Source organism: Hibiscus syriacus, unplaced genomic scaffold (genome assembly GCF_006381635.1).
Source record: "Hibiscus syriacus cultivar Baekdansim isolate YM2019G1 unplaced genomic scaffold, ASM638163v2 tig00110956_pilon, whole genome shotgun sequence".
NCBI classification, from domain to species: Eukaryota; Viridiplantae; Streptophyta; class Magnoliopsida; order Malvales; family Malvaceae; genus Hibiscus; species Hibiscus syriacus.
The window spans coordinates 1,017,022-1,040,827 of NW_024062932.1; the positions used below are offsets into that span (position 1 = coordinate 1,017,022).

Below are 23,806 nucleotides of genomic sequence, written 5' to 3' on the forward strand. Positions count from 1 at the left end.
TGTGTTTGATTTATCTAATACAAAATGTAAATTTATAATGTTTAAGTGAGAATGATAAGATTTTGTGTAATTTTTTATCAAATTATTCATGTGATATATTTTTTAGTAAATTAAAGATATCATTAAAAATATTTACATAGAAATCTAAAAATTTATTTGTATTATTTTTTATTAATTTGTGATAAGTACAAAGTAGTACATATTCAAAAAATTTCAATCGTTTGTCATTGAACACTCGTACTTTTGACATTCATGGTGCTCGAATTCAGAATCTCAAGAAATAACAACAATTCTTTAGTACTGAGATCGCACGATTCGTGCTTGTATTATATTATTTAATCAAAATATAAATATATTATTCTAAACAAATTATCACTCTAACACGATCTCTTGCACCAATAAAAATTTGGTAATTTTGGCATAATATTCTAGAGGCTCAAATTATTTTGAGATATACAGGTAGTGAGAAACTATTTAAGGATTTAAGGACCTAAGACGTTCTGGTATAGTGGATTAGGAATTTAATTCGTTCAACTCACAAAATGGGTTTTAATTTAAAAAATTATATGTTATAAAATTTGTCATGCCTACGACAAGTTACTAATTTAGTATGATTAGGGATAAATTTAGCTAGGGTGGGTGAGGGTGACTATCCCCTAAAAAATCTATATATTTAGATTTTTTTATATTTTTTTATTAAAAATATATTTTCGTCGTCTTTAAAATTATACAATCTTATATTACCTTAAAATTTTATAAATTTATTACCTCTAACATAAAATTTTACGTTTATCCTTAACTATAACAAATATAGTAGATACTAAATATTATTATTTTTTTAACTCAACCAAAAATACCTTTAAAAAAATCTAACCGTTGAGGCACACGATACGATTCTCTTCGGGCGCACGATAGCAGGTCTATCGGACCCAACGATTCTCGTCCCGTTTGCCGGAAATTCAGCCTGTTTTCCTGAGCGATTCGTCTGCCTAACACTTTCCATTCCTTCATCCATCGAGCAATGGATTGGCGTAATCTATTCGGGTGTCAAGCAGGGCACGAACTGAACTATTTCCCCCCAAAAAAGAGCGATAAACCCCAAATCGTTCATCCTCCCCTTGAGGTCCTAGAGGCTGGTACGGCTGAGTGGAAAAACTCCCTGGTGGGTCAGTTCTTAGGGGCTGCTCCGAATTTCTTCTCACTCTAGCGAACCATCGACAAACTCTGGAACCAGTCTTCGACAGGAGCACATGTACAGGTAAGTCTAGCAGGTAAAAATCTCTATATTTTCAGCTTCAATTCTGATGTTGCTAGGGATTGGGTTCTTGAGAATGGCCCGTGGCACATTCTCAACAAACCTTTAATTCTTCGTAAGTGGGAACCCAATATGCAGAGACTGAATTTTGATCTTTCCAGATTGCCTCTATGGATTCACTTATATAACGTTCCCTTAGAACTATTCTCAAGAGAAGGCCTTAGTTATATAGCCAGTGCTCTTGGAGTTCCATTATCAATGGACTCAATTACTGCTTCGAAAACTAGGCTAGAATATGCTAAGGTATGTATCGAAATAGGAGCTAAGGAAGATATACCAGAAACTGTTGAAGTTATTCTTGCAAATGGAAAAACTATCACAATCTTTGTCGAAGTTCCTTGGTTCCCTTATAGATGCAGGAAATGTAGTACTTTTGGTCATTCTGATAAAGAATGCATTATCAAACAATTACTGCCCCTCCACAATCTAAAATCTGGAGAAAAAAGTCACCTCTCACTGATAAAAAAACAGAAACTTTAGAAACCTTGAAGGTCTCTCTGCCTGACTCTCCATCCTCAAAGGAAAATGATAATTCTGTTGATAACATTATAATAACAGAACCAAAATTTTCTAATTCCCTAAAGGACCAATCTGTTCATACTGAATCCTCTAATCACCTTCCTAATGATGATATTAATTTTGTTGATTTAATAACAGAACCGATTCCTCTTGGCGAAGAATTAGTTAATGATGATAATGCACAAGCTCAAGAATCTGCACCCAATCCTAATGAAACCCCTTCAAATCCTAAAAGAGGTAGAGGTAGGCCTTTAAAGATTAAAGCTAAATCAACTTTAAGAGGCTCAACAAACAGATTCAAAATTCTCTCAACAGTTGAAGAAAATTCTTCATTAAACGAGCTGCCAGTAAAGAAAACAAGGCCAACTGCTGTTGGAGTTGCTAAATTAATCAAAGAGCTAAAGTCAAAAAAGAAAGAACAAATCTCAAAAGTCAAAAGTACCTCAGAAGGAAATTCAGAGGGTTCATCCTCCTCAATTTCCCAATGTTAATTTGTTTTTGGAATATCAGGGGATTCAATAATCCTCAAAAACAGAAAAAAGTTCTGAACCGTGCTAATCTCTTTAAAGTTGATATTCTTTGTCTGATAGAAACTAGGGTTAAACCTGAAAATTCCGCGAAAATCTTCAATACTACATTAGGGAGTTTGAATGTTCTCACTAATTATGAATCTGCTATTAATGGTAGAATATGGCTTCTATAGAAAAAAGGAATCGATATTTCTCTCTGCCATTCTACTGACCAAAGCATTACTACAAAATGTCTTTTTAACTACACTCCTTTTATTATCACTGCTATTTACGGTAGTAACAGTGGTTCTTCTAGAAAATTTCTTTGGCAGTACCTCAGAAATCTTGATACTAGGTTTGGGTCTCTCCCATGGATTATGGGAGGTGACTTTAATACCTATCTTCACCATAAAGAAAGCTCTGATTCTCTAATTCTCGAACCTTATTCTTCCTCTGAAATGATTGACTTTCAAGAATTGGTTCAAGAGCTTTCTCTTTATGATCACCCTTTCTTTTGCCCTACCTATACTTGGAGCAATAAACAAAAAGAAATGTATCTTGCTAGAAAGCTTGATAGAGTGTTGATTAACACCCTCTGGGCTACTTCTTTTCAGAATTCTTTTGTAGAATTTACAGCCCCTGGCCCTTCAGATCACTGTATGGATCTTACCTGGATCAATAAAGAGATTCAAATCAATAGGCCTAAGCCTTTTAAATTTTTTAATTTCTGGTCTAAGCACCCTAATTTCCTTGAACATGTCCTCCATTCCTGGCAGCAACCTTGTCAAGGAAACCCTATGCAGAAATTGTTTCTCAAGCTAAAACGCCTTAAACCTTGCTTGCGAAAGCTTAACAAGGATAGTTATAGTGATATCTCTGCTAGGGTATGGCTTAAAAAGATTGAACTGGAACAAATTCAGATATCAACTCTTAATGGAAACAATTCTTTAGATAAAGAATTGAGTGTTCATAAGGAACTGATTGATTTAGAGGAAACTGAGTATATGTTCATTAAACAAAAAGCGAAAGTCCAATGGATCAAAAATGGAGACAAATGCACCAAACTTTTTCATTCTGCCATAGCCTCTAAAAATAAACGAGACACCATAAGGATTCTTATTAATAATGAGGGTAAAAGGCTAGAGACTTACGATGATATGGCTAATGAAATAATTGATTTCTTCCACCATCAACTAGGTGCCAATGATCCTAAAGTTCAACCTCCTGACCCTTCTTCCTTGAGAAACTTGCTTCAAATCCATCTGCCTACTGACGCTACAACTGATCTAATTAAAAATGTTACTAATGATGAGATCAAAGAAGCTTTATTTAATCAAGGGAACGACAAAGCTCCGGGCCCTGATTGTTTCACTCCTCACTTTTTCAAACATTCTTGGTCAGTCATAGGGAACGACTTTATTGATACTATCAAGTATTTCTTTCAAGAGTCTAAGATCCATCCTGCTTTTAATTCCACCATCATTGCCTTGATTCCTAAAATCCAAAATCCTAGTAAAGTTAAGGATTTTAGACCCATCTCTTGTTGCTTAGTAGTCTACAAAACTATTAGTAAAATCCTAGTCAAAAGAATGAATTTGTTGTTGCCTGACATTATATCCCTCAATCAAACCGCTTTCGTGAAAGGTAGATCTATCATTGACAACACCCTCCTTGCTCAAGAATTGGTCAAAGGCTATGGTAGAAAGAATATTTCTCCAAGATGTGCCCTTAAAGTTGACTTACAAAAAGCCTTTGATTCCCTTAACTGGGATTTCATCTCCTCCATTCTTAGAGCCATTGGACTACCTCCCATTTTCACTAAATGGATTGAAACTTGCTTCAAAGAAGCTAGATATTCCATATCTTTTAATGGTAGTCTAATAGGGTACTTCAAGGGTCAGAGAGGTATTAGACAAGGAGACCCCTTATCTCTAATCCTTTTTATGATAGCTATGAATACCCTATCTAAAATTCTCAATCTTGCTGCAGCTAGAGGTATTTTTGGATACCACCCTAAATGCAAAAAACTTGGTATTACTCACTTATCTTTTGCTGATGACCTCTTAATCTTTTGCAAAGGCAATCTTGATTCTATTGCTGGAGTGACAAGTGTTCTAAACAATTTCTATGTTTTATCTGGTCTGAACCTCATTGTTAACAAAACAGAATTTTACGCGGCTGGTATTCCTGATAGAACCCTGGACTCCATTAAATCTGTCACTAGCTTCAAACAAGGTTTCCTGCCTGTTAGGTACCTAGGAGTTCCTCTAGTTACTCGGAAGCTTACTGAAAAAGACTGTATACCTCTCTACGATAATATTATTCGTAGGCTTCACCATTGGCCTGGTAAAATTTTAAGCTATGCTGGTCGTCTTGAGCTTATTAAAATTGTTCTATACAATGTTGTTAACTTCTGGAATAGGCAATTTATCATTCCTCAGAAAGTTATCAATCGTCTAGAACAACTTTTCTCTCGGTTTCTTTGGAAAGGTAATGATACTGCTGCTAAAGGTGCAAGGATTAGCTGGGATAGACTGTGCTGTCCTAAATCTGAAGGAGGTATCGGGTTGAAGAACATTCATTCCTGGAATAAAGCTTGCATGTTGCAACTAATACGGAAAATAATGGCTGGAGAGGGCTCTCTATGGGTTGCTTGGATCCATTGCTATGTTATTAAAAATAATGATCTTAACGACATTAATGTTAATTCTTCCCACAGTTGAACCATCAGAAAATTGATGAAAATAAAAAGTGAAGTGTTGAACTATGTTTTGATATAACAATTTAAGGCAAAATGGTTTTTGGACTTGAATTAAATTTACAAAATGTTTTTGGACTTAATTGAATTTATTCAAAGTTTTAAAAGGTTTCAAAAATAATTCAAAGTCCATTAAAATCGGATTTGAGCCAAAATGCTAAAGGGTGTCAAAGTGCATCCATGCATCCCTGCAGTGCATCCATGCATCTGCACTAATGCATCGATGCATCAGGCCATGCATCCAAACATCGAATGCAATTAGTGCATCAATGTATCCTTTCCATACATCGATGCATCCTTGCCATGCATCGATGCATCCTGCCATGCATCCATGCATCAAGGCTGCAATGGCTAGTAACGGCTAGTTTATTTGAATTTAATGAAAGGGTATCGATGCACCTTGATCATGCATCGATGCATCATGTTATGGGCAGCCTTTTTGAGTAGAAAAATCATCCCCAAACGACTCCAAAACATCCCCAACGGCTATATACAATATCAAACACATTCCAAGCTATAAATACAAGCTGAGGACACTTGAAGAAGTAAGAGAACAACTATCCAAGCAATCAAAGACAAGAGAAGAGTTTTTCATTCTTGTTTCATATTTCTCTTGTAAATATTTTGTTCTTGTGAGCTCAATCTTGTAAACACCTACCTTAGAGAGGTTTTCTTGTTTACATTTTTTATCCTTTTGTAAAGGGGAAAGGTTCTAGTTTATCCCGTGTAAAAGCTAGGGAAAAGTTCTAGTTTAACCCGTGAAAAACTAGGGAGTTGTAAGGTTATCTCTTTGTCCTCAAAAGAAATAACAAATTAGTGAATTTGTTGGAAAATCCTTGGTGAGGAGCTAAGGTAGTGGATGTAGACTTTGGTTGAGAAAGTCGAACCACTCTAAATCACTATGCAATTTTATATCTTTCAATCTCCTTACTCCCTAAACACAAAACCGTTCCGACCCCTCTTTGCAAACCTTTCCGGTTGTCGATTCGAGCGTCCGAAAATCCCAACAATTGGCATCAGAGCCTAACTCGTTAAGAAGGTTTAACCACCTTGAGACAATCCTATAAGACGCTCTATCAATTCCCGATACAACCGAGAAGATGGCTTCCACCTCCGGCTCGTTCCACATGGAAGACTCCCTACCAACCGACAAGCCTCCATACTTCAATGGAGTCAACTATCGTCATTGGAAGAAATTAATGAAAGTATTCATCCAATCCAATGATCTTGATGCATGGGAGATAATCGAGAACGACTACTCTTCTCCAAAGAAGAAGGAGAAGAAGCGGAGTGACAAAGAACGAAAGAAACTCAACTTAATGCCAAGGCCATGCACATGGTGTTGTGTGCATTTGGTCCTGAAATCTATGAAGGAGTTTCTTCATGTTCAAGTGCCTAGGAGCTTTGGAATAAGCTCGAGGAAATCCATGGAAACAAGAAAGAAGAACCAACAAAGGTGGTGTCTCTATTGGCTAATGAAAAGCCCGAGGTATCTTCTAACTCAAATGAATTTAATTCTTATACGTTTGATGAGTTACAAGATGCTTTTAATAGGTTATATTCGGAGTTTGAGACCATGAACTCCAAATATAAGAAAATGATTTCAAAATTTAAAATCGATAATGATTTTCTTTTGAAAACAAAAATATATTTTGAAAGCCAAAATGAAATTTTGAAAATGGATTTAGAGCTTTCAAAAATAAAAATTGAAAGTTTTGAAAAAGAAAATTTTGATTTAAAAGTTAAGCTTGAATGCTTAACAAAAGAAAAAGAAATCATTTTAAATAATTCATTTAGTTCAATAATGACAATATGTTCACATTGTCATTATCATGGTAATAAGAAACATACTTGTCATTTGAAGAAAGGAAAACATTTTAAAATTAGGCAAGTATGGGTTCCAAAAGGAACAAGGGGCATTGTAACTAACGTTCAAGGATCCAAAGCAATTTGGATACCAAAATCTACTTAAATGTCTCTTGTAGTTGTGTGGAAGCAATTGTGATGAAAATGATGATATTCAAGATGCTCTAGCCACACATGAAAAAGGAATGGGTAACCTCTAAGCTTAATACTTTTAATTTTGGTTATTTGGTTGCTCATTTGATTTTAAGCATGCATGAGTTTTGGTTTTAAATGATTATGCATCATTGTTTTAATCTCATGTATGTTGAAAAGATGATTATGATGAACATTTTAAAGTTATATTAATTTTTGAGAATTTTTAGTTTATCATAATGAATTTTGGTCACAATTGGTTTTAAATGCAAATGATATCTCTCTAACAATTGATATCAAATTTCAAAATACTTTGATTTTATAAATTTTAATTTTTGGCCTAAATTTGAATGTTTATGCATGTGGTATAAATGAAAATGATATCTCTCTAGCAATTGATATCAAATTTTTCAAAATGCATAACATTTTTGGAAAACTTTATGCAAATGCACTTAATTTTAACAATTGGTATTAATATCAAATTTCAACAATTGGTATTGCATAAAGTATTTTAGACTTGGATATATTGAATTTCATGTGCCTCTAACATGTTTGTTATTCTTTGTAGAAATTCAATATTTTGTTTAAGTGTCATGAACTTAAAAGCTAAATTTTGTTTGGAATGCATTTATTGAGGGGGAGCTTTGATTTTTCAAATGATTTTTAAATGTCAAATTTACTACTTACTCTCCAAAGTTATTTTGAACTTCAAAGATTGAATTATTTTTTATATAACAAAAAGGGGGAGAAGTTTGGTTTGAAAAATTCAATTTCTTAATGAAAAAGGGGGAGCATAACATTTTCATATATTTTCCAACAATTGGTAACAATTGATATCTTTTTCATTAAACAATTTATTAAGGGGGAGTTTTGCCAAAAACAATTTTTCAAATGTTTTGTTATATCAAAAAGGGGGAGATTGTTGAACTATGTTTTGATAAAACAATTTAAGGCAAAATGGTTTTTGGACTTGAATTGAATTTACAAAATGTTTTTGGACTTAATTGAATTTATTCAAAGTTTTAAAAAGTTTCAAAAATAATTCAAAGTCCATTAAAATCGGATTTGAGCCAAAATGCTAAAGGGTGTCAAAGTGCATCCATGCAGTGCATCCATGCATCTGCACTAATGCATCGATACATCAGGCCATGCATCCAAACATCGAATGCAATTAGTGCATCGATGCATCCTTTCCATACATCGATGCATCCTTGCCATGCATCGATGCATCCTTGCCATGCATCGATGCATCCTACCATGCATCCATGCATCAAGGCTGCAACGGCTAGTAACAACTAGTTTATTTGAATTTAATGAAGGGGTATCGATGCACCTTGATCATGCATCGATGCATCATGTTATGGGCAGCCTTTTTGAGTAGAAAAATCATCCCCAAACGACTCCAAAACATCCCCAACAGCTATATACAACATCAAACACATTCCAAGCTATAAATACAAGCTGAGGACACTTGAAGAAGTAAGAGAACAACTATCCAAGCAATCAAACACAAGAGAAGAGTTTTTCATTCTTATTTCATATTTCTCTTGTAAATATTTTGTTCTTGTGAGCTCAATCTTGTAAACACCTACCTTAGAGAGGTTTTCTTGTTTACATATTTTATCCTTTTGTAAAGGGGAAAGGTTCTAGTTTATCCCGTGTAAAAGCTAGGGAAAGGTTCTAGTTTAACCCGTGAAAAACTAGGGAGTTGTAGACTTTGTTGGAAAATCCTTGGTGAGGAGCTAAGGTAGTGGATGTAGACTTTGGTTGAGAAAGTCGAACCACTCTAAATCGCTGTGCAATTTTCTATTTTTCAATCTCCTTACTCCCTAAACACAAAACCGTTCCGACCCCTCTTTACAAACCTTTCCGGTTGTATATTCGAGCGTCCGAAAATCCCAACATGAAGCCTATCCAAATTTAACTGTTGGTGCCACGAAAACAAAAGATTTATGGGAAAATATAAGAGTTCATAGAGACAAAGTTTTCTGGCATAAGGTGATTTGGTTTCCACTACACATCCCAAAGCTAAGCATTATCTCTTGGATGGCAATTCTGGATCGTCTTCCTACTCGTGATAGACTTATTAAAATGGGTATTGTGACTGATAGTTATTGTATTTTGTGCAATCAAGACCACGAATCTAGAAATCATTTATTTGTTGACTGTATTTACGCTACTTCACTATGGCATTCTATTATGAATCTATCTAGCATGAGAGATACTTACAGGTCTTGGGATTCAAGGCTTCATTGGGCTGCTCAAACTTGGAAGGGCAAATCTCTTATTTCTACCATATTGAGGATCGCCTGGACTGCTTTCATATACTTCATTTGGGAGGAGAGAAACAGAAGAATTTTCAACAGAGGAACAAGAACAACAGACCAACTTCTAAAGGCTATTAAGGAGCTTGTTCGTTTCAAACTCAGTGCCAAAGGTTTTAATAGACTGGACTATGTTAATTCTAGACTTTGTAATTATTGGGGTATAGACTAATTCTGTAAATATGTGTTTATACTCCCAATTGGGATGACAGTTGTATGATGAACCATTTCTATTGGGTAATAAAATTCTACTTATAAAAAAAATATTATTTTTATCAAAACACGTTTCCCTGATTCTTTCTCTCGTCCATAGTATTTCCTTAAATTTACAATAAAAAAAAAACACTTGGTTATAATTTATTTCTTATATCACGGCTTTGAAATTTGGCCTCAAATTTTACTTTTTTTCCATCATTGCCACTGACTTAATGCCGGCCATCTCGTGCATTTTCTTACCTTTTATATTTCGCTCTTGTATTTTTTTTTAGGTTGTGTTGAAGTTTTTGATCGATGGTTTATGCTCTTATTCAAAAGAAATTTTGAATGAGAAAGAATTCATGATATTAATATGAATTTTACTTTTTTATAAAAAAAAAATTGAAATTCAAACTTAGAACAAAAATATATGCGGTTACTCTTAAAACAGATGTACATAACAGTGGTGTGGTTAGTGTGGAATCCAATTAGTCAAAGTTGTTAATTAAGACGGTCCAAAAAAAATCAACTGGCAGTCGTTTTCTCAGCTTTATCTACGAATTGCAGTTATGATTTTACTCTAAAAGAATGCTGCTTTGTCTTCTATTTATACATCAAAGATATTATTTTCAAAAATAAAATAAAATTCCAATTAGTTTACATGGATGATGGGATGGCTAATCAAAAACTCATATAATTACTCTAATAAATATAACCATTTTCCTTTTACACAGTACTTGCACACCGACTAGCGAAAACCAGTGATGTAAATGCGTAAGCCAGAGTCTTACCTAATAAATTACTCTAATAAATACAAATAGTTAAAGAGGGTGGATTTGCTCATCCAACTTGGGGGTTGCTCAATAACTATTCTAGCAACTTGTTCCTATTAAATATAAAAATTGATTAAATTATCATTTTCTCCTTTCTAGCTACCAGTAAGCCCATAAACCATTTTAAAGTGAAACGGATTTGAAACTCATTTTACTCATTTGAAGGAATTGACTGATCGCCATAAATTCTTTATCTGGATCAAGGAAAAAGAAATGTGAGCAAAGGTTGCAATCTACACTTACAGGTTCTTCCAAGAAAACCCATCATTAATATTGATAACCTACTGCTACCTAATTGGACTATCGATGGGGGAAATTAGGTCGTATAAGTGTTTTGATTATAGTACTAAATTATTTTTATGTTCAAATAACTTGCCTTTCTTTAGTTTGGTTATAAGAGCTTTGTAATTTGCAAAAGGCTTCTATTCAATTTATTATTTTTATTGTAGGACCCCATTGGTTGAATTTATCATAATAGTATGACAAAACTCTAAAATCTGAATTTAATTAAGTTATAAAACAAATTTAATAGAGGAGGAGAGAAAAGGGAAAATGTGATTGTGATGGTCCAGGACAAGAATGGGTGGTTTAAAAACAATGGCCACTCATGGCAATTGGAGTTTGGGCAATGGTTCCACTCATTACCCCAATTGCAAATCAAAGGGTTACATTATTATATTTTTGGACTCTGCTTTCACTAACCGTTGGTTTGATGGGATTCAAATGCCAACAAGTTTCATCATCCCATAGTATTGTATATGTTCAAAGAATTTGCCTTACAAGCTTAGCCGAAGAGCTTGAATCGATGGTTCGAGTCAATTCACTGTATTTGATTGTGTTTCCCCTCGGGAAAAGCCCTGCAATATTTTTTTGTTGAGTTTGCCCCAGAAAGTGTAGCAAATTTAGGGTTACAAAATGACCCACTAATAGAATTATTTATTCACTCTCTCACCCACTCACAGTGGGCACGGGGAAGAGGTTGGAAACATAAGTGGGGGGTCTCAAAAGGAGTTAAATAATAAAATATGGATCCTGCTGTCTTGGGTCCCTTGTGCATGTTCTCTTGCAGGGAAGAATAACTTTCGCATCTAAAATAAAACACAATTTACATAAACAAGACAACATACGTTTAATATAATCCCCCCTGCTTGTTTCCCTATAGACAATCTCACATGCTTTATCATTCTTTTACTACCTTGTTTATCCTATCATTTTATTGAATCCCTAGGCTACTTCGAAACGACAAGTACATGGATTCCGATTCATTTAATTATTGATAGAATGTTCAATATTTAATTTTGTTGACCCGTTTTTCTTATGAATACGACTAAATATTCAATTTTAGAAATATATACTTTTATTGGATAATGCAGAAGTTGTTTATGGAAGTAATCTTGCAAATTTCAGTTGAATCACGTAAATGGTTGTGTATTGGTTTCTCTTTTAGTGTATTTTTGTAAAGACTTAAGACGGCGGTTAGGTTGATTGAAATGGAAGACAGGAAACATGCGTATAATTATGAAAGATGCATTATCAATCCTGGAAGGCCTAACATTTATTTAATAGATGGGGGTGCAGCAAAGTTTGAATGGGAAGCAGAGGTGGTGGTGACAGGCTGTAAGGAATAGCCTAATTCTGACTCACTTGGTGGATTTGCTACTTTTCCAAAACTAAAAAAGGTGGTGAAGTGACGTCAATGGCATGCCTGAGTTGAGAACCACATTCCCAAAAACTCTGGATCAAGTCGAATGAATTGTACGTGGTTCATAGGTAATCTTATAATTTTGGACGCAGTCGACACCAATATGTTAAGAGAAAGAAACCAAATTTGTGTAAATAAACACTCTTTGTTCCTTCAACTTGATGATTACAGCAGTCCAAGTCAATGACGAACAGGTCTAAACAATAAGCAACCCCATTATATGGATTTAGAAGCAACACATTTGGCATTGTTTTTCTGAACTACAGCTGTTTGTATCTTTCATTTTCACTATAGCACGAGAACCAACAGCAAATACCCACCCGCTAGTAATTTAGTATTAATTTGAGGATAAGAATATGAAAGTTCGGTCAAAGACTTAATTCTGAGCGGATGGATTAGAGCTTCAAAGTCAAACCAACTAGCTGCCTAAATTTCTTATCAGTACCGTGCGATGATATCGGGTTCCAAAATCAATTCAATTTTAATATTCCTAAGTTATTTAGAATTTTCTTTGTTTGGTTGGATGTCAAACCCAACTTTGATCACAAGTTTTAAGTCGACATTTACCGAATTTGTTTTGTCTACTTTACCAAATTTGGGTATGCTTGAATGAGATTATATTTTATATGATGACGATTTCAGTCTTCTTCTTTTTTTCTTTTTGGGTAATTCAGCATTTTATTACCACAACAGTAAGGTTTTGATACAACCAATAACCAATCAACAAAACATAACAGCCTAATTACACAACAATGATTGGTTATACTATACCTCAAGCATTACAAAGGGATAAGCTAGTACTATCTAGTCTATTTATGGATCTGTCCCTTAGACGAATTGCAACCACATCGACAATTTCTTTAAGAATAACGTCAGCAGATCGAAAACGACCCTGAAATAATCTCTGGTTACGTTCCTGCCAAAAGAAGTAAATGAAGGCATTCCACGAGATCTTCAAAATGGCAATTAAGAGGGACTTTCCTTTCCAAGAGGAGCAAGCACGAGCTACCATTTCATCCCAAGTCAAAGCATAAAAGTTCATCCCATTCATGTTAAGGATGGATTTCCATATACCAATAGCCAATAAGCAATTAGAGAAAATATGATCTCTAGTTTCTTGATGAGTGCTACAGTTTATACATAGTCCATCCGTGCAAATTCCCATTCTTTCTAAACGATCTCTGGTTGGTAATTTATTCAAAATGGCCATCTAAGCAATCAAGCTATGCTTTGGAATATGCAAAGGATACCATATTAGACGCTGCCAAATAACCTTCTGCACTTACGGTCGAATGTGCTCGCATATTTCCTTAGTACGCATGAAACCCGAAGCAAAAAAAAGAGCAGCAGTAGGTCTCAATTTCAGAATTCTTTTGAATCCCCAACTAACATTTGTTCCAGCCTCGAATTGCCAGAAATCCTGTCCTTTAAGAATGTAATTGTGTAACCACGCAACCCACAATGAACCGTTACCAGCAAGAACCTTCCTAATGAGGCTTATAGTGCATGCTCTTTTCCAAATTGATGTATTAATCAGACCTAAACCACCTTCTAATTTGGTGAGGCACATACGATCCCAGCTTACCCGGGCTCCAGTTGCAGGTTTGTCTTCGTCTTTCCAGAAGAACCTTGCGCAAAGTTGGTCGACTGCTTTTAGAATCGAGTCTGGAAGGAGAAGCTGTCTGCTCCAGAAATTACTGATGTTGAATAGAACGGTGCGAATTAATTCCAGTCTGCCAGCGTAACTAAGGTTCTGGGTGGACCATTGATGCAATCGCTGCTTTATTTTCTCAAGAAGAGGTTCATAGTCCTTCATAGTTAGCTTGCGAGTGATTAGAGGGATACCGAGGTACCTAACAGGAAGGGAACCGGACTTGAAACCAGAAAGACGCTTAATATCCGACAGTTCCCTTGGAAGAATACCCGCCGTAAAAAGCTCACATTTGGAAGAATTAAGCTTTAGCCCTGAAAATTCATAGAATTGATCAAGGACACTTAAAACACCACCAACCGAACCAATATTACCTTTGCAGAAAATCAGTAGGTCATCAGCAAAAGAAAGATGTGAAAGCCCGATCTTCTTGTATTTAGGGTGAAAACCAAAGATTCCTTTTGAAGCAGCCAAGTTTAGCATTTTTGAGAGCACATTCATAGCGAGGACAAACAAATATGGGGATAGGGGGTCTCCCTGCCTTAGACCTCTAGCTCCTTTAAAATAACCAATCAAGGAGCCATTGAAGGAGATTGAGTATCTAGCTTGAGAAAAACAAACTTCAATCCAAGTAATAAATCTTGGAGGGAAATTGAGGGTTGTTAGAATAGAAGAAATAAAGTTCCAATGCAATGTATCAAAAGCCTTGTGTAAGTCGATCTTCATAGTGCATCTAGGAGAGATGGATTTCCTACCATAACCTCTAACAATCTCCTGAGCAAGAAGAGAGTTGTAAATGATGTTGCGCCCTCGGATAAAAGTAGTTTGGTTCAATGATATAATCTGAGGAAGAAAATCAGTCATTCTGTTGACCATAATTTTAGAGATAATCTTGTAGATAACGGAACAGCAGGAGATAGGCCTGAATTCTTTGACAGTTGTTGGATTTTGTACTTTAGGAACAAGTGCAATTATAGTTGAGTTAAAGGCTGGGTGAATATGAGAGTTGCAGAAGAAATAATTAACAACCTCAATAACATTTTCACCCACAATGGACCATGTTTTCTTGAAGAAGTAAGGTGTGAAACCATCCGGTCCAGGAGCCTTTTCATTGCCTTGGCAAAAGATGGCATTGTGGATTTCTTCATTCGTAATATCCTTAACAATAGCAGAAGCAGCTTCGATAGGCAAAGAAAATTCAAGAATGTCCTGAAGGGAAGAAGGATTAATATCCTTAACCATAGAATCAGTAGTACCAAGCATATTAGTGAAAAAAGAAGTAACTTCATTGGCAATGGCATCGAAAGTTTCAAGCCTATTCCCTCTTTCATCAACTAGGACTCTAATGGTATTCCTTTTGTTTTTAAAAGCCACAATGGAATGAAAAAATTTGGTATTTTTGTCACCATCTTTAATCCATTGAACTTTAGCCTTTTGTTTGAAGAAAAGTGATTCAGCTTCTTCAAGAGAGTTCAACTGTTGTTGAATGTCAAGTTCTTTCTGTAAGGCTTCCTCTCCTCTAAGAGTGAGCAATTGCTGATTCTCCAACTCCAGTCGCTTGGATTTAACTCTATCAGAGATGTTGTTAAAGTTTTCTTTGTTAAACCTTCTGAGACAAACTTTAAGTCTTCTTAGTTTTGTGAACAGTACCATCATAGGATTGCCATGAGTATCTTGAGTCCAAGATTGCCTTACAACATTGAGAAAGTTGGGATGGCCAGCCCAAAAGTTAAAAAATTTGAAAGGCTTAGGCTTGGTGGCATGGTGGTCTTTCGAAAGCCACATAATGGCCATGCTATGGTCAGAGATTCCAGGAGCTAAGAATTCCACAAAAGATTGGTGGAAGGAGGAAGCCCAGCTAGGATTTATCATAATTCTGTCGAGTTTCCTAGACAAAAAAAATTCTTGTTGTTTATTACTCCAAGTGTATTTAGGCCCAAAGTAAGGATGATCCAGAATAGCAATCTCTTGAGTGAGGTCATGGAAGTCTTTCATTTCAGATGTGTAGTAATGGCCTAACAGTTCATGATCAGAGCTTTCATGTGAATGAAGGAAGATGTTGAAATCCCCTCCTAGAACCCATGGGGTCTGATTAACAGTAGAATTAACCTCCTTAAGATTGAGCCAAAGTTGCCTTCGAGATATTCCATCATTGCTTCCGTAGATTGCAGAATGCCAAATTGAGAGCAGTTTCCGTGGGAGACCTCCGACAATCAGAATTATGAATTTCCCACCATGGGACTCGATCCCACGATCACAAGGTTAAGAGCCTTGTGCTCTTACCAACTGAGCTGGACGGGCAATTCCTTTGCCAATTCCCTATATTCATTACAAGTTAAATAACCACTCACCACAAAATATATTCGTCCATAAAATGCCAGGCCCCGTTGCCAACTCCCTATCAATTTCTGACCTTACACTAGTAAGTTAGAAGCTCTCTTGGCTAAAAAAAAAACCAATAAGTTAAACAACATTACCTCCTAGTGATTAGAGTTAGTCACCATCCGATAAACAAATAATGTCAGTTGCTCCTTCACTCTGCTGTGCCAAGTTAGACCCACTACTTGGCACGTGCGATTCCTGATGGAACCTTGTATCCGTCCTTGAACTACTATCTGGCATCAAAAGGCCTGGGGGATTTGCACCGGCCCCATATGGATTTACGCCCGTTAAAACATCCGATGAAGGTAAACGGGAGTTGGGTGGATTTGTCAACCCTCTAGCAATTTCATGTTGCGTGCTACCAGATTGGCCTGTAGTTGATACCTGCCTGTGTACGAGGGGGTTAACATACGACAGGCGCAATGACATAGAAGCTGCAGCGTGGTTATTATGTGCCTGCAGACTTGACATTCCACCAGAAGGCAATCGGAGACTACTTGGGGAAATGGATGATGAAGACCTAAATGGCTTCAAATGTTGAGCAGGAGCACGGATTTCAGTGCCTATTTGAGGGTTTCCTGTTGAAGAGGAGATGGTAATGATACGGGGAGGTCTAGTTGGATTGCCTGAGAAAAATGCCCAAGGGTTATCAACCTGCAAAAGTGAACCAATGTTTTGTGCATTGACTACAGCAGGAGAAACAATTTGCATGCTACTAGCTGAGCCAGTGGAAGGGATCCCTGATGCAGTGGAAGGCTGCGAAGGACACATGGTTTGTGCATTGACTGCAGCATATGAAACAGTTGGTATGCTAGAAGCTGAGCCAGTGGAAGGGATACCAGAAGCAGCTGAAGGCTTTTGTATCATCTGTCGTGAAGAAAGTTGAAACAGCTGCTGCAGGAAGTTAGAATTTGCCCCTGCCACGAAAAACACACAGTAGTTAGTCAATTTGTATAACGAAACATTGCAGAAGGGAAAATCTTATTACATGCATGCATATAACGCATCTGTATTTGTATGTTCCATTAGATTTTTTAGCTATCATTTCTTTCACACATGGACAAGTCTATATGCCCAAAAGCACACAGAGAGTTAACATGCATTCTCTTTAAACTTGCAATTTAACACAGTGGTAGAAAACAGAATCTAAATTTTCTTAAGTGACTAAAACTATGCTGTGTCCCAAAAATGACCACTCAACAGATCTGTGATTGAGCAGGTAGTCAGGTACCCTAATCTGACCAAGCACCACTGCATGGAATTTTCAAGTAGATAACTAGATCATCGCTACAATTCTGTATTCTCCCATAACTCTGTTAAAATTGCCAAGTAAATGCATGATTCACCTTGCTTAGCTCCTACTGAACCAGATTCCCTAATATCTCTAGACCTGAATGCCTCGGCCAAGATCCTATTCTAGAGAACTTCACTGTAATTCACATCAAGCTCCTTTTCCTGGAGAAGAAACTCTGCTTCTTTCTCCTTAAATGTAACATCATACTTTCTACTAATCTGAGCTACAACTACCTCATTCTCCTTGTCACATTCCAATTTCAGCTGCAGCTTCTGCTCAAAAGAGAGGAAATTCTCAGCAGAAATTAAACTATACATCACTCAGTGTCAGCAGAAAAGCAAACAAGTGAACAGGAAACTAACCGATTCTTCATGAATATTGGTGGTTTGCTCTTTTTCTTTCATTATTCTTTCCATTTCAATTTGAAGTGGGTCATGATACAAAGTCAAAGGCATACGAGATGAAACAGCAGCTGCAGTCCGCAGGGGAAGGCTATTAGAAACAGATGGGATTGGAGCTTCCCTTGTTTCTGAAGCCTGCCTCACAAGCCCGTCAATAACACCATCAGTTGGTGAATCCAGAGGCTGCAATACATCTTGATTGGAAAGCTTAATATGGCAGTTGTATTTGAGTAAAACTTGGTAAGTGTAGTTTAACTTATTACATTATTTTTTTATTGAGTAATATAAATTATTATACTAATTATTTTTATTTTATAAATTAAATCGTATTTAAGTACCTTGGTAAGTTTAATTTAATTTATTGTTTTAGTTTTTTATTGTAAAAATAAATTAATTAGTCTATTTATTTTGATTTTACAGATTAAACTGTATTCGAGTGGTTTGGTAAGTTAAATTTAATTTTTTTTGTCTAATTTTTGTTTTTAATTTAAATTATAATTATTAGACTATTTATTTTTATTTTAGTTGTATTTGAGTATTTTGGTAATTTTAGTTTAAATTATTTTTTATTTTTTTATTGAGTAATATAAATTATTGAACTATTTATTTTGATTTTACAGTTTAAATCGTATTTGAGTGGTTTGGTAAGTTTAATTTAAATTTTTTGTTTTGTTTTTTGTTTTTATTGTAAATATAAATTAATTAGACTATTTATTTTGATTTAACATATTTGTTTGTTTAAATTAATTATGATTAATATTATAATTTGAAATATTTAATTTTTTTTTATAGATTTGTTGAAGCATGACAGAACAAAATGTTCTTTTGAGACTAGATGATCGACACATTTATAGTCATTTGGGAGCATCGGTATTATGATCGAATAATATATTTTATTTGAGAACGATGAATTAATTTTAATTACATGGAATAACAAATTGCATGATGACAAAAAACGAGTCATTCGTAGTCGAGTGAACACTTGCGAGAAGCCAGATGAACTTATTGTCCAGAATTTGCAAATGGTGGACTTTTACGATGTAACATATGTAACAGAATATATGTTGGTCTCGGTTTGATCAATGCATTAATTAAACGATGGAGACTAGAAACTCATAAATTTCACCTTTCGTGTGTTGAATGTACGATCACTTTTAAATCAATAAAAAATAATAAATCTTATATATCACGTTAAGTTATTTTTATTGTTTTAAAAATAAATAGCTTTCTATAATTTTAAAATAAATAATTAATAGAATTTTGTTTAGTTTAAGTCATCGCTATTTTAAAAAATATGAATTCATTAAGTAGACTCTGTGAGGAAGTGTTGTTCTTCTTTGAGGTTTCATATTCGAGTAACTGTGTTTGCAAAGTGTGTGTGCGTCATCAATGGCTAAGTAAATTGATGAACATATACAACCTTATAATCATCTCAAACTATTCAAAAAAAATTATTGAACCATAAACTATATACTATAACATTTATTTTTGAACTATAAACCATCCAAAAAAGTATTTGGTTTTTAAAAATTATTATACCTTTGGAGGTCACTTATGAAAACTACCAGTCATTCATCAGACAAAACCTATTGAAAAGATGCCCTCGTTTATTTAAATCTTTAAGGAACTATGGCCTCCTATCTAGGAGTATAGTAATCTTCGAGCTAACTACAATGCATAGACAATATTTCTGTCAGACTCACATGATCTACTAAAGTAAATCCAAAATTTGATGACTATATCTATTTATCATGCTGACTTACAAGCAACCAAAATGACTATTTGTCTAGGCTCCATCATCTAGAGTTATTATAAATACCTCTCAACAACAACTGAGAGGGGATCCCTAATTACCTTCTTTACTCTTATATTCTCACAAGAAAACATCGGTCAATGACTATTTTCTTATCGGACACACTCTCCATCCAATCTGAAAAAAATAAATTGTCAAAGGTCAACGAGACAAACATGTTCCATCAAGAAAAATAAAAATAAATTCAATATATTATATAAAAATTACTAATTATTTTCTAAAATATATATGAAAAAAGTTTGAAAATTTTCACATAATGTCAAAAAGCATAACTAAAGCTATTTGGTAAAATTAATTTTTAAAAAATATTTTTCTAAAAGTAAAAATTAAGAACTAAAAGTAATCAGATTAAATTATTATAAACGTTTAAAATTTAGAAGAAAAAACAAATATAATTGAATGCACCCTTAACTATACAAAGAATAATTTAGGAAGAAAAAGATAAAATTAAAAAGACTAAATTAACTGAAATTGGCAGCATACTATTAAAGACAATAGTAATGACCTATTGGGCTGATCTCAAAATAAAATTAAATAAAATTTCTCGCTATTTATTTCGATTTAGGCATGATATAAAGGGAAATAAAAGGTGGGTTTAATGAAAATTTGAAGTAATTAAAAATGAAAGTAATTAAATAAATAAATAAAAGTAAAATGAAATTAAAGACGAAGATTCAATATGATTAAATCAACATTGGGCTAATGCTTCTGTCTCGATTCAAATCGATCATTGAATAAGATTTTACCTCAGGGCTCAAGTCGGTTACAGTATATAGGGCCCAAACTCTATAACTTGTTTTTCTCTCAAGTGAATCGAGAATCTAAAATCAATTTTTAGATCTCAACTCTTTTGTTAATCAATTGCGACAATTGCTTACTAATTAAACGCTTTTAAGTTCTTGAAAAACCCAACTCGGAGTCTATCGTCTCAATTGAGAATCTAACCCGATTTCAGTTTCCCTTAGCGAACCGCTGCTAAGTGTGTTCATAGGAAGTCAAATATGCCACAGACCGATCCTTCCAACTATTAATCGAAACCGAAATTCAATTCCAACATGCACTTTTTGAAATGAAATCGCTTTGATTGTAAAAGGACGGTCGATTACCGATCCTTGATTTTCGTAAATTGAAAATGTAGATGTGTTTTTCGATTCTCATGACTTAGAATTGAATCATTGCTTTAGCCTTCAGCTATGGAAAACTTAGCTAAGCATGGTAGAAATCATACTTAACATTTTGAAAGAAAAAAAATAAAAAATGGAAACATTTATTAAACTAAGAAAGAAAAAACAATAGTTGAAAAATGAATTCTGAATGATAGAGTTGATTTTTTAAGCTTACCCCAATAGGATTTTTATGGTCCTAAAAAATCCTAAAAGATAAATCGTAAAATAAAAATAAAATAATTCGGTTGAGTCTTTGGTTTTCACGCCACTACTGACTGGACCTTCTAGAAGCTGCTAACTGGATGCCACGTCAGCGATGTCATGCTCAAAGTCATGCCCACTACTTAGACAATGAATCCAGAAAATTAAAAATTGCACAACTTCATCAGTTTTAACATAATTTCCAAAATTCAATGTCTTGTATCAAAAATAACCAAGTTAACAACTTAAAATAGCTAATAAATGAGTAATTGATCATAAAATAACGCATAATTTAAACACTAATCAATATATCTCTATGATCATAGCCTATATCATGTATTCCCGATCTGTTTTCGTATTTGTATATATAGTTAGATATGTTGATATAATATGTAGGGTTTGAAAAATATCGCATTCATGCACGTCTAGATGCTCTGGTGTTTGCATGAGATGACCAAATTTACATCACCTTCCGAAACACTCCAGGCTTTGCATCCCCTGGGCTTCGAAAGTTGTTACTACGATGACCTGCCATATATGTGATTGCATTAATTTTACATTTGATTGCCTCAAATATGGGCCATATTTTGGTAATGCAAGCCCATGCTATTAAGCAGACATTAAACCCTGCAATTTCAAAAACAAGATTGCCAATAATCCTTCTTACCATGAAACAGTGAAACTAAAAATTGTTCTACACATTTGGGCTTTAATTAAACCCTTCCCCGACAAATCCAAACGGCTTCTCACAAGCCGTATTACAAATAACTTCAAACGATTATTACTTCTAATTTCCAATACATTTGTGTCATCATTTTCATTCAACATTTAACATGACAAGCAAATGCTGTCAAGGTGACCTGCAACCTTGTACTAGCAGCATTTTTGTTCCGAAATTTCCGAAAACCATCACAAAGAAGAGCCATCTCATCAGTTACTCGGTTTCAACTTCAATAAGTCAATATATGCTCAACCAGAAAAGTCATCAATCAATTGACCTCCAAATTGCCTCCTCAGATGATGCTCCTGTTGTTGATATTGTTGCTGCTTCTGTTGTGCACTTTCTACATCATGCCTAAGTCCTAAGGTAAGCGATACAGCTCCAAGGCCCCCATTCTCAAGCCTGCTTTGCTCATACGGTGCAAAACCTACCAGTGAACCCTCCATGTTTGTTGGGATATGAAAATCTATCCCTGAACGTTTCTCATGATTCCAGTGTTCTACATCATGTGCGATGTCAGCTACCAGCATATTGGAGCAAGCCACTTGCTTATCAGACAATATGTTTACACATGACCTGTTGATAGATTGCTCTTCGTTAGGCCAAGTATTACGTACTTCACTAATAATAGATTTGCCATCACTTTTGCTCAAGTTCTGATTGCCTTCTGCCAAGCCTTTGCTTTCAAGCATATGTATTTCCTCCACCATCGGTTTCCAAAGCCGAACACGAGCATTTATGAACCAGTTAGACACCTGCATTAACAAATCAAAATACCATGAAGCCTAGATATTTTTAAGATATAATCTTTGCAAATCTAGGAAAGATGCTTCGATCAAGATATTAACTGTACTACATTTTAATTGGATCACATAGACAGTGTTGGTCTAAATAATTAGACAATAAACAAGAAGTAGGTAGCCCACCTGATTTCGCGATAGGCCGGTTTGAATGGCCAACATGTGCTTATCAGTGTCCGTGGGGTACCTATAAGAAAGCAGACACAGAGAAATTCGCATCAGATTACACATTTAAGAGTAATAAACTAAAATAGAAAGTGAAGAGTAGTGAGACATACGGATGAAGAAAATGTTCAAAGAGCCAAGCTCGAAGAATAGCCACCGAACGTTCCGGTAGGCCTCTCTGGGGCCTCCAGCCATGCTGTTGGGGTTCAAGGAAACTGAAGTTAACTCCACCAGATTTCTGACCCACATACTTTAGCCTAGACATATTTATATCACCTTTACTACTGTTGGTACCAACAGTTGGGGACGACAAGTCCTCCCCAAGGGCTCTTGATATGTGCCTAATCTGTTCTAAAATACCATTCCTTAGGCACCGAAAGTTCTTTGCTACTTTCTTGAGAGCCAAGGAAAAAAAAGGCGTGGCAGCACCAAGACCAGCTACGGATTCAAATGAAGAACCCACCATTTGCATCTGCTGATGGTATAGCATGTATCTTCTGCAAACCTTTCCATCGCAAGATAGACACATTATCACCAGATTATATTTGAATAGTATCACACAAAAACAACAAAAATGGTAAAAACAAAAAATAATAGAACATACACATGATCCGTTGTGAAAATTAAGATGCTTAAACAATTTTATTGATCATGATGAAATCTGATGCAATTTGGAGTTAAGTACAACAACAATAATGATGCCGGACAAAGAAAAGATGACCGAAATTATTGAAGAACCTTGACCAAATTAAACTAATCCCCTTCACTAAACTAATGCAGTAGAGGTTAGATAATTTTCCCATGTCATGCGCTCTTAACTGCATTAAGTTAATTTCTACCAAGCAAGAGGTCCAAATAACCCATCAAAAAAGGATTAGCTAGCTTGAAAAGCACTCCCGAAAGAGTGAGCAAAATAAGCTTACATATAACGAACATTTTATCAAAAATTGGTGAAAATATTAAGAGCAGAACAATGCATTTAAGCACTTGACATGCACAGCATAAGTAAAGCCGTGACGATAAGTAGCTTTGACCTTTTTGCTTTGCCAATATCATTTA

General features: G+C 35.0%; 3 protein-coding genes and 1 long non-coding RNA gene across 4 annotated transcripts; all 4 read right to left on the reverse strand.

Moving 5' to 3' along the window:
- Positions 1-12,925: 12,925 nt before the first annotated feature.
- LOC120148388 lies at positions 12,926-13,363 on the reverse strand. The gene has a single exon (XM_039161525.1). It carries the CDS (start codon positions 13,361-13,363, stop codon positions 12,926-12,928), a length of 438 nt encoding a protein of 145 aa, XP_039017456.1.
- A 2,906-nt stretch (positions 13,364-16,269) lies between these two features.
- On the reverse strand, positions 16,270-17,191 carry LOC120148270. Its single transcript, XM_039161433.1, has 3 exons — positions 17,026-17,191; positions 16,506-16,926; positions 16,270-16,457 (listed from the first exon to the last, which is right to left on the reverse strand). Exons 1-3 carry the CDS (start codon positions 17,051-17,053, stop codon positions 16,298-16,300), a joined length of 609 nt encoding a protein of 202 aa, XP_039017364.1. The 5' UTR covers positions 17,054-17,191; the 3' UTR covers positions 16,270-16,297.
- A 450-nt stretch (positions 17,192-17,641) lies between these two features.
- Positions 17,642-18,077, reverse strand: LOC120148302. The gene is made up of 2 exons (XR_005518356.1): positions 17,843-18,077; positions 17,642-17,752 (listed from the first exon to the last, which is right to left on the reverse strand). It is a non-coding gene; the product is annotated as an uncharacterized LOC120148302 (long non-coding RNA).
- A 3,688-nt stretch (positions 18,078-21,765) lies between these two features.
- On the reverse strand, positions 21,766-23,276 carry LOC120148389 (BEL1-like homeodomain protein 8). Its single transcript, XM_039161526.1, has 3 exons — positions 22,861-23,276; positions 22,709-22,769; positions 21,766-22,537 (listed from the first exon to the last, which is right to left on the reverse strand). The coding sequence occupies exons 1-3, from the start codon at positions 23,274-23,276 to the stop codon at positions 22,031-22,033; spliced, it is 984 nt and encodes a 327-aa protein (XP_039017457.1). The 3' UTR covers positions 21,766-22,030.
- Between the last annotated feature and the right edge of the window lie 530 nt (positions 23,277-23,806).